At 35.8% G+C, this 12,149-nt stretch overlaps 1 protein-coding gene across 1 annotated transcript in view; it reads right to left on the minus strand.

Moving 5' to 3' along the window:
* Positions 1-12,149, minus strand: part of LOC127546725 (lipoxygenase homology domain-containing protein 1-like) — a 407,210-nt gene that overhangs the window by 234,874 nt on the left and 160,187 nt on the right. Inside the window, exons 20-22 of the mRNA XM_051973697.1 lie at positions 10,863-10,995; positions 9,319-9,470; positions 260-414 (exon numbers count right to left, since the gene is read on the minus strand). Coding sequence (XP_051829657.1) covers positions 260-414; positions 9,319-9,470; positions 10,863-10,995 — 440 coding nt within the window. The remainder of the gene's footprint in view (positions 1-259; positions 415-9,318; positions 9,471-10,862; positions 10,996-12,149) is intronic.

Below are 12,149 nucleotides of genomic sequence, written 5' to 3' on the forward strand. Positions count from 1 at the left end.
AATATTGAAGCACATTGCTCCAGCAAAAATATATGAAGGGATGTGGATTCTCTTTCCAATAATTACCAGGAGATCACAAAATTAAATTATCAATGGTGGAAAAAATTAAATCACATAGAGAATTTTAAAGAATATTTCCCCTTAAAAATCAAATAGAATTCTGTAGATTTTTGCCAGCTATGAGGTGAATATAATTCTAAGACAATAGCATATCTCACAAGAGAATGATTAAAAGTTAGCAGTAGAGAGTTAACCTTACCTTTCACAGTTGAATATGGACTCTAATTCCTTCATTGGTTCTCTGACTATGACTTTCTCACAGTACCAGTACTGAGATAGGTCAGTGGCCTTACAGAGCAATAGCACCTTCTGCAGTTTCCCCAGAGATACAGCTTCCACTTGAAACTTATCAATCTGTGCAGAAGGAGAGGGAAAAAAAAACAAAAACAACAAAGTTCAAGCACATGACAAATGCAAGCAATAACAATAACCCAAGGAAAATCAGAAGTTCATGTGACTGAGGTTAACACCAGAAGGGGGTAATAACAAAAGAAAAATAAGCAAATTACATTTTCATCTATTTTATATACATATATGCAGTATGTATGTATACACACATGGAAACACATATATAATATATATTTATTTGTTTGTTCATTTGAACATTTATTTATTTGGTCAGAATTTTATTTCTTGCAGTTCCATTTTTTCCATTCAATCTGAAAGAGCTAAAGTGAAGACGATTATGTGTGGCTTCTCTATTTTTTGGATTCCTGCCTCCAGTGACAAAAATCATTTTAATGGAGACAAGCGGCTTATTAGATTTGGTTAGGCTGACCACAATCTGACCTAATGAAGAGCAAGAGCACAATTCAATTTCCATGAAAGCTACTACAAGTCCAATGATGTGTGTTGGAGTTCTTGTTCTTCTTTAAAATAATATAATAATATATGATGATGGTTCTCTCTGGGGGAGAAGGTTTTTTGAGGACATTTTCTGGAGGCAGTCTTAGTTGCAGTTGAAAGTAATAATCACCCAAATGCAGCCAGCTGGTAAAAATACAAATGTTTATTTCTCCTTCCAAGTCTTGTCTCTTTCCTTGGGCCTGGGTAGCTAGATTCTTAGAGGCCTATATCTCTGCTTGGTTCCAAGAACTCCCTCTGAATGTCTCCCTATCCAAAGGTTTATCCTTCAGCCTCTGTCTCTGCTTTCTTCAGCTTCAGCCAGCACAAAGATGAATCTGTCTCTCTTGCCTTCCAAAGTAATTCTCTCTTGGTTCTAGCTCTACCCTGACTCGTGGCTTCTTCTGACTTGACGCTCTCTTTTCCATGTAATTTGGCTGAATTCTCTCCAAGAGCCTCTGTCTGTATCTTACATATGAGAAAGAGGGATTGTGGGATACAAGAGAGAGGGATTATGGGTTTCTTCCCAGAGTGTTCTCTGGCCCTAAGATCTTCAAGGGAAGTGTGAATTCACAAAGTTACACAGTTAACTTTGTGAATCTCCCATACTTGTGAATTCCAATGAGTAAAGGTGTGAACACAAGCATTGTATCAATTAGTTCTACTTAGTACCTTGTTTCAGGTTCTGGCCCAAAACATCTCCTTGTAAGATCAGATCAATAATCTATCAACTCTAATGAGTTAGCAGTTTGTAAAGATTCCAACAGATGTGGGAACACATTTTTTTTTAAAAAAAAGGAACTTCTTTTCTCTATAAATAGCTCTACAATACATTCTTTAGATTATATAGGACAATTCCATCATCAATTTTAAATAAGACCAATGACAAATCAAAAATCCATACACATTTCTATAGAGTTCACATGTAGAATTATGTGGGACTATAGTAAAACTTATACTGGTTTTTAATGGAAGGAATTCTCTCATAACATTACTTATAATTTTCTGATAAAAATGACTACTCTAAAATTACTCATACAAAAAGATCCAAAAAATCTTTGTCTGGACAATCTTCAGAGCTTATAGTTGGAAATTGGTGAACATTTTAACTATTAGCAGTAAAATTTATACGTGTATATGTGCATATGCATGTGTACTCCAGTTTTGTAGTTCCTAAAACCTGATGATTGAGGAATGTTATCAAGAACTAATGAGATCCTGATTGGTAGGTGTGGTGGGCAGAGAGAAACTGAAGTATTGAAAAAATTATTCCCTGGGCAGGCAAGGAGAAGGCTCTGATAGAGACAAGTTTAGGTTGGTGGTCCTACCCTCCATGGAGGTTTCAGTCAGAAATCCAAGTTATATCAAACTTCTGAGATCCATCCTCTGTGGAGGTCCTGGGCAGCCTTGCCTTGCCGTGTCCATCCCAAATACTAGTCATGTCCCTGAAGTTAATTTTTCCTTAAAAATCTACTTGGGTTCATGCCATATTTACTGCCCTCATTTCAGTCTGCCCCAACATTCTGTCTCCTGGTGTCTTTCCCCTTAACTCTCTCCCATGTCATATCCCTACTAATCTCCTATGCTTCTCAACCCTACTTCTCCTCCTTAGAGCTAAATAACTCTTTTAGGGTGCTAAGTCCCTTTCAGGATGATATTCCCCATTAATGTATATTAGTGCTTTAAAATTTGTAAAAAGGTCCTACATAATTATCTTATTGTATCAGCAGAACAACCAATGGTGTAAATGTGATTTTGATACCCATATAGGTAATCAGGTTAACTTTGCCTAAAACCACAACCTAAGGAAACCAAGGTTTAAATGTATATTATTTGGAACTTTGTTCTCTTCCTTATATACACAAGGCTTGGTGCCACATGCTGGCTTAGAATAAGACTGCTTTTTCATATTTTTTTTTCCTGCAAAGAGCTAAAAAGGAAGTATGAGTACTGTAAGAGCATGGAATCACTTAGAGATGAAAAGGAAGCCCCTCATTTTCCCTTTGAGGAAACAAAGATATAGAAAGGTTATTTGCCTAGGATTGAATAACTATCAAATGTCTGAGGCAAGCTCAGATCATCCTGATATCAAGTCCAGTATTAGATGCTCTAAGACTATGGTTTGTCTCATAAACCTTGTTTGTCTCAAAGAGTTACCTAGGTTTTAGAACCCAGTCTCCCCAACTAGAACACATTTCTGGAACGCAAACCCCTAGATTTTAGTAGACTACCTTTCAAAGAAAGTCTCCACCACTCTGGGGAAGCACAATGAACTCTGATTTCCTCATCCTCTACTCTGAACACAATGAGGTCATTCCCAGTACTTTTCAGTGATCTCCAAATGCAAAAGATCTTGTCAATGATCTGGGTAACTATTTGCCTCAGACCCTATTCTTTATTTACCCTGACTCACAAATATAGTTGCCTCATCACTCTCGTCCATCATGAATTAATGAAAGTACATGAGGATTTGTCAAACCATAGAATCAAAGATTTAAAAATCGAAAAGACATTCATTCAATGGAATCTTGTACAGTTCCCTCATTTTACAGTTGAGCAAATTGAGGCAACAAAAGGCAAAAAAAAAAAATTTCATTTGACCAAAGTCATACAATAAGCATCAGAAATAGGATTTGAACCACTGTTACTGACTCTAAATATATTGGAACATAATTTTAGAAACCATATAAAGGAAGAACTGAAAAGAAAACTACTGGAAGCTATTAGGATTATCCCATAGTACAAGTGAGAGTTAAAAAAAGATCTGAACTAGGATATTGGCTGGGAGAAAAGGGAGGACATTTACTTCCACAGCCACTTCTTTGATACCTGAAGGGCCTCAAATAATCCCCAGAATGTACACAGTTCTCTGGAGTATAGGCTCCAATTGCCTACAATTACTACATCAAGATTGAGGTCTCCAGATCCTTTACCTAGATGACTTGCAGACAAAAGACAGCTTGGCCATATCTGGATAAAAGGAAGGGGAATAGATTATTTTGATTTGGAATTGTTGCATGTCCTTTCTCTTAGAAGAGGTGCATGATATGAGGAAAGTGATATTATGACATACAAATTGTATTTAGAGGAAGGGATGAGTAAAGTCACCAGTCTGACCTTCTCCTCCACAGCCATCTGAGTCCAGTGGCAAGATATGGATTAGGATAACTGGGGATGTCCCTATTTACAGTGAGAGACTGACCTTGTTAAGCTAAGGTCTTTAACAAATCTCAGTTTGACTGAGGCAATGTCTAATCATGATTAAGGTTAAATGAAAAATGAGGCAGAAAATGGCTCCTTTAATCTAGTCAAATAGAGACAGAAATAGAAATAGACATAGAGATATAGATAAATGGATAAATTGATACATTTATAGAGATAGAGATTGATATATCAATCTGGGAGGGGAAAACCCTTATGGTTTTTGGCCCAAACAGAAACAATTGCTACTTACATTCACTCTGAACCAAGCAGAATCTCAAAAAATGACCAAGTGGAGCTTGGATCTATTACTGATCACTGAATGAGAGCCAGAGTGATTTGGGTTTAAGGTATAAGCCTTAAATAAGAAATCTAGTTCATGAAGTCCAAGATATTTTGTGAGATTTCAGCAATCAATATTTACATTCCTTTGGGTGGAGTACCCAACAGTAAGAGTTTGAATTAGAAACCTACTAAAATAGCCCTGGGAGAGAACCTTTATAGGGCCTAGGATGTGGACTTGGAGAGCAAACTGGATGCTGTGATGCAGAGGTAAGAGAATAATAAAATCAAACAGCTAGGCAGAGAAAAAAAAAACTGCTTAAAAAGAAAGACATCTATAGAGAATAAAGAAAAATACCCTATGAAGAGGAGATAGTGCTGACAAGGTGATGGCCTGTCTTCTACAATTTCACTAACAATAGAGTTCATTCATGATGCCAGCAGGCTAATATGGCTCCTTCTTTCTCTCCTTCATTACCATAGTGGGGTCCTGGAAACACAAAGGTAACCCCAGGAGGGGAAGGTGTTACTGAGTGCTTCTGGGGACACATAGAGCGTGGACAATTGAAAGGTATACTGGAGCTCCAAAACTACAGCCTAACAACAGCATTTCTAAATGTTCTTGACTTTAAAGCTTGACTTAAAATTTCCTTGTTTTGTATTTGTCACTTTGAGATTTAACTGATAGAACCTGTTATGTTTCATTGATACTGCCTGATTCACTGAATATTTATTTCTGGGTTTTTTTGAATAAGATAACTTCTTGCAATAACTATTGTTTATATATGAACACAACCAAATATAGTAGACTAAAGATACTGGTGGAATTCTCAGATGTGCTGAAATGAATTATCTACTTCCAGAACTCTATTAATGACATTTAAATGATCATTTCATAATGTAAAATCATATTGCTACTTCAGAAGCACAAAGTAAAAAAATGCTAGAAAGCTGTGGATCCAAAGGAATTTTGGCCAACATCCTTCTGGTAAGAGAAAGTTAGGTATACTGATAGTTCTCAAAAAATTATTTTCTCCATTTCCTTTAAAATAACAATCTTGAGATTCATAAGTCATTTTCTTTGCAGCATACATATCAAATAAAGGCATACAGAAATGTCAAAGGAGTTTTTTCCCAATTCTTGATTCAAAACATAAAAAGATCTGCCATTGAGTCCCATAGATGCACCATTTGTTTTTTACAGTACCAACACTCTTCAAAATTTTACCAAGTTTATATCCTTTCTTCTTCGTACATTATGGCATGGCTCTATTGACTATATTAAAGTAAACAAGTCAGTCACAAAAGATATGAATAAACAAAATACTGCATAGAAATACAAAGGAAAGACTTTAGATAAAAAGGCACTGCTCCCAAATGCACAACAGAATTGGACAAACTAACCTGGAGGGTAGAAATCAGAACAGGAGACTCATTCTTAGGATCCTAGCCAAAGGATGAGTTAAAGAAAAGGCAGAGGATTGGAAATGTAATATCATTGGAATAGGAAACTTCCAGGTGAGAAAACTTCTTCTACCAGTGTAACTTGGCCTCTCCTGGGCAAATCAGAGTGTCAAAAAGGTGCCTTGGAACACTGAGATATTAAAAGACTTGCTCAAAGCTAGAATGTGTTAGGAGTGGGTCTTGAACTTATATATTCCCAACATTACAGATAGCTATCTATCATCCAAGCCACTCCAAAAATCAATTTGCATGCACAAAACTGTTACAATTACAGTTATTTCCAAAAATCTGCAAAACATCAATGCCGGTTACCTATTGATTATGCCGCCTACACTTAAACATATAAACAATAAAACTGACATCAATGTTATGGTTAAACAAACAAACAAAAATTGCCAATTACCTTTAACTATTAATTGCTTAAAGGAAAAGAAGCATTAACTGATTTTCTTCATCATTAGTTTTTCATTAAAGTCATGTGTCTTAAAATTCAAGGATAGTCTGGATGGGGAACCCTTGATACCTTATATGATTCTTTAAATGATACTGAAACTATTCTTTCACTTCTTAGCATAGGGTCTGGAGCATAGGAGGTACTTAATAAATGCTGACAAATAGATTAGCTGACTTGCATAGTAGTCACATAAATAACAGCACATGTTCCTGACCTGAATGAATAATTGACTCATGATAACTAATGAAAACTAAACATGCTATAGAGAACAAATAAGTATTTGAAAAAATTTCACTATTACTGTCAAATGTACCACATTTCTCATATCTCTCATCATCAGCCCTGTTACCAAGGCCTGTTGTTTTTGCCTTTGATTATATTTCTTCAATACTCTCTCTTCTTTCCCCTGAAATTATCACCACTGTGGTGGTAATTTACCTCCACACCTTACTTCTGGTAAGTAACCAGAACTTAACACCTCACTTCTGGACTATTGCAATAATCAGCTGATGGGTCTGCTGGCCCCAAGTCTTTCCTCCTTGCAATGCATCCTCCATTCAGCTCCAAAATGATTTTTCCTAAAGCACAGGTACAAACTCATCATCCCCATACTCAATAAACTCTAAGGGTTTCCTCTTGCATCTAGGGTCAAATATGAGATCTACTTTGCAGTCAAAATCAGTCTTCTCATACCTCACAACCTCTTCCCATCCCCATTCCCAGTAATATTCTCTTTAATCTAGTGACACTGACCTCTTAGTTATTCCTCACATAAGATATTCTATCTTTAAGCTCCAATATTTTTTGCCTTCATGCATATACCCCTTCCTGAAATGCTCTTATTCTTTATCTTTACCTATTGACTTCCCTGAGTTTCTTAAAGTCCCAACTAAAATTCTGCCTTCTACAGGAAGCCTTTCCAAATCCCACTTAATTCTAGTTCCATCCCTCTCTTAATCACTTCCTATCTAACTTGTTTGTACATATTTGTTTGCTTGAGGTTTTCCCTATTAGATTGTGAGCTCCTTGTGGAGACTGACTTTTGCCTTTCTCAGTATTCCCAATGCTTTGCTCATTCCTTGGCATATAGTAAGTGACTAATAAATATATGACTGAGTGAATACAAGTATTTTAATCATCAACCAAAACCAACCAGAGAATGAACCAGAAGAAGCAAAACCACCTAAAATAGTTAATATGTCATTAATGTCAGTTAAGAGAGGCATTCATACTGATCTGTACAGAAATGTTTGATATCAACAGTACTGCCCACAATCACATATGCATTGGAATGTGAGTCCACAATAATTAAGACAGAAGCTTATCATCACCAACTATGCAACAGAAAGAAAATATATAAAAGATTTTGGGGAGTAAGAAGGGAAAACATTGATCCCTTTCTGAGCCACTACTAGATGAATGAGGAATCCTTCAAAAAGGGATAAAAAATGTATTCGAGGTAGTATATCATGTAAAAAGGTACTGGGCAGGTCATATACTAAGGATGAAAGACAATAGATGGCATGTCCAAATAACAAATTGGATCCCATAAGATTGTAAACGAGCAACAGGAAGGATAAAATTCCCTGGGACCAGCTTTATTTGATCAAAGATAAAAAGAATAGCATGGCAATGAGCACGAGATTTGGAGTCAAAAGACTTAGGTTTGATTCTTAGTTCCAACATTAACCATGTCATGCTGAGCTAGTCCCTCATTGAATTCTATTTTACCTTCTATAAAATTAGTGTGATTGTACAAATGGTACTTTGGACAAAGCACTGGGCCTGGAGTCAGGAAGACTTGAATTCAAATCTAGCATTAACCTGGGCAAATTATTTAACTTCTTTCTGTCTCAGTATCTTTAGTTGTAAAATAGTGACAATAATAATAGCACCTATTTCCTAAAGTGCTTGTGAGTATCAAATGGGATAATATTTGTAAAATGCTTATCATAGTGCCTAGCTTATAGTAGAGATTCAATAAATGCTTATTCTCCTTCCCTCCCCAATATGTATTTGAAAACATTATTATAAGAAAAGGAAATAAAAGAATAAAAATGTGTATGTATGTATATAGAGATATAGAAATATAAATATAAAAATAATAAATCCACATGTGTGTATATGTATGTAATATGTATATATAAACCTTGTAAATCTTCATATATAAATGTTACATTAATGTAAGTTATTGATTCTGAAGTGGAATAGCTCTATGCTTGTATTATGATAAATCATGACAGATTCAAATGTAGATTAAATAGAATACTGACATTAGTTTGAGTCTGATCCAAAGCAATAATCTTCCTCTTCATTCCAATAAGTAGCCTTATTTTGTGATGAAAGTGAAAGAATTAGGTAACTTTTTGAATAACACTGAAAGATAATTTGTGGATCCCACAAGATTGAGAATTTAGTTATCTTTTCTTTTAGATATTATTCATTTGGGAAGATTAAACCATGTTCTCAATTTCAGCAGGGATAAATGAACAATGCCTTTTCTTAATCAATACCAACACAAAAGAAAGTAAATATCCTTTCTTATTAGACTGTCATTGACTTTTCTGTAATATCTTAGAAAATTTACTTTAAAAATGACTTGTGATCATATAAAAGAAAAAAAAACAGAATACTAAGCTTTAAGCACTGAAAATACAGCTTCCTTGGTTCAAATTACTTTTTTTAAAAAGCACTGAAAGTTTTGGAACAATTTTCATGCCTTTCCGTCTTAAGTATATTCACACTATAATTCCCTAGTGTCATTTCTATTTCTTTTTTTGCCTTTTCTCATCATTAGAACTAATTTTTATGCTTTCTTTTTATTGTTCTATTATTCATTAATGGTTTAGTGTAATTCATTGCTCTTTCAAGAAAAATCTTTTCAGATAAAGCATGTTAGAAAGTCATGGTAGGGAAAACTGGAAAGCCAAAAAAAATCAAGTACTGGAATTTGAAAAGCAATCTCTTTAAGAAAAATTGCTGAAATGATTGGAAAATAATTATTATAGACTTACCTGACCTCGTTGGAATTTTATTGGCATATCTGATTTGTGGAGAAGCCTTATACCAGAGTCACCTCTTTCTCCGTATAGACAAAGGTAAATTGCAGATGTGGTTTCTGCTTCTTTCAACTGGCCCGTGTAGACATTAACATCATATCTTACTACTATTAATTCAAAACAAAGAGAAGACAAAAACTGTTTGCTAATAATTCATACAAGTTAGAGAAAATTAATTAGAGACCCACTCTATATTCTCAGACTTCTACGAGAGCACTATATATACAGATTCCTCATTTGGAGTTTCCTTATCTTCATAGTCTGTCTGAATTAAAATTATTTAACTTTAAAATATATATAGAAAGAACTTCCTTTATAAATAGTCTCTGTATATTTATTAATGTTATTTGTCCCTTCTTTTTTTCTTTTTCTTTTCCTTCTTTTTTTCAAAAGGACATCACAGGTAATATTTTAAGTTGTACATTAATTAGAATTGAGGTAGATTTGCACAAACTCATCAGCTTCACCTCGCTTCCAGAATCATTGAAGTGCAGTGATAAAACAAACGTCAAGATGACCAGCGATGGTCTGGGATACATTGGATGGTCTTGATATCTTTGATGTCTGAATAAGCTCTTAGGGCTTCACAGTGCTTACTTCAGCTGTTTTCATGGTTGTTGGAACAAATTGTTTTTATGGGCTCATTCCTCCAGGAGACATCCTCACATGCTTGAGGTAGACATCCCCCTAATTTGCCAATTTTGAATCTGTCTGTTATACTCAACTTATTTTTAACCCATATGCCAAGTTTGTTTGTTTGTTTTACCACAGTGTAGCTACTGTGCATGCTAAAGTTTCTTGGAAGCACAGGTGAGAGTCGAATGGCAGATGCACACCAAACATAGATGAGCAGTTCTGAAAAAGGCATGTCAAGCTCTCTCACCAGAGGTGCTATTCTGTCTTGAACACTCTATTCACCCCATTGATTAATTTATCAATATACAGGGAAATGAAAGTTCTAGATCATTAATCTAATTCATACATTAGACATTTTAACATAAAAAATGCCCACTGGGTTCACATCCTAAAATTAGAATTAATAAATTAAATAATTAATGATAGATTGCATTCTATTTTTATTGTTTTCTAAAAGTGAGGACAACACTATTACATGAACAGTTTAAAGTTTACAGTCATTTGAGTTATAATGATATTTGAGTATATAATGGGTTGGGGTAACCTAAAGGCATGGTGACCCCCTTGAGCTTTGAAAAGCAATGCTATAACTGGAACATCATAGCCTCCAAGCTCCATCTTCTTTGCTACCAATGGATAAGAAAATGTTCAACACTCAGGAATTCTAATTAGTTCTGGTTCTACAATGGCCTCAGTCACAATCTGTGGAACACATCTCTCACTGTATATAACTTTTGACTTGATATAAAAATAACTGCCTTCCTCACAACCACTAATACCATGTAATTAAATATTTCACAAATAAATAAAATAGCTATAAAACACTGAAAATGCTGTTAAAATGCTGAAGTTTAATAACACACTTGGAAAAATTGCTTTTCCATCTTCTTCTACAGGTAGCTCACAGACAATGTCTCCATCTCCTTGGATTCTAGATAAGCATTTGTTTGCCACAAAGTTTAGGGTCTTCCCACTCTTTAAATGCTGCATTGTCACCTGAAATTAAAAGCAAAACAAAGAAAAAATAAAAGTTTAGTATCTTTCCTAAGATTTTTTCTAGAACTAAGCACTAGCACTATATAGCTGTGCATTCTTCAGTAAATGCTCAAGTGTAATGGTGCACTATAATGATCTAAGATAGCTTTCAGTTAGTGGGAGAGTGTAATGGGCTGAGGCTTGAGTTGATGCACTGAGGTCCCAAGCACATGAGGCTAAATAGTAATTGGACCATACTCTATTAATAGATAAGCTTGGAGAGAGAATGGCCCCCACCCACTCTTTGTGCAAGTCCTGATGTGTTGTATAGGAAATGACGATTTTGGTGGGTGGAGGCAGGGGAGTGGAGAAGGAAGGGGAGGAGAGACCTTTGGGACGGGCATTGCCTTAGTTGCCGACACAGTTGCCTCCATGGTTGCCTCGGCTCGCGTCGCTCTCTCTTAGCTGGCTTCCTGTCGCAACTGCCTATATTTGCTATCGCAATCTTTCTTGCCTATATTTGCTATAGCAATCTTTATTCACCTCTTCGCTTCAATAAATATTGAAGATTTTCCCCTTAACCTGAATTCCTGACTCCGGCTGACTTTAAATACGCGGACATTACATTTGGCGCCCAAGCGTGGGAACCAAGGACCCTACTTTCACTGAAGAAGTCTCCAGTGACCAGGAACTTAGGTGAGTATAAGACAAACAGGGAACTTATTTTCTTAAAGACTAAAGCAGTAACTTTTTGGCTGAAATGGGACAGATCCTAGGTAAAGATTCTCCATCCCCCACCCCAAACCCCCCAACCCCTGCCCCACCCAGGAGTGGTGTTATAAAAAGCCTGCGTGACCTGATAGAAGAGGAAGGGCTAGTTGTATCTTGGAACACGCAGCTAAACTTTTGAGTACATTAAAACTTACCTCCCCTGGGTTCTTAGAGGAAGAGCAAATCTCTCTGGGTAACTGGGCATTGGTTGGTCAACAGATCTCTGATTATAACATTGACAACCCTCAGTCAGTTCCCTTCGAGGCATTCTATTTATACAATACAATACAGATGGCCTTAAAATACCGTACTAGTTTTAGGAGAAAAGGAAAAAACTCTAAGAATGGCCAAATGCGGAAGCCTGAGGTAAAGGAGGAAGACAAAGAACAGATTAATGGCCTTAT

This window comes from Antechinus flavipes, chromosome 1, assembly GCF_016432865.1.
Source record: "Antechinus flavipes isolate AdamAnt ecotype Samford, QLD, Australia chromosome 1, AdamAnt_v2, whole genome shotgun sequence".
NCBI classification, from domain to species: Eukaryota; Metazoa; Chordata; class Mammalia; order Dasyuromorphia; family Dasyuridae; genus Antechinus; species Antechinus flavipes.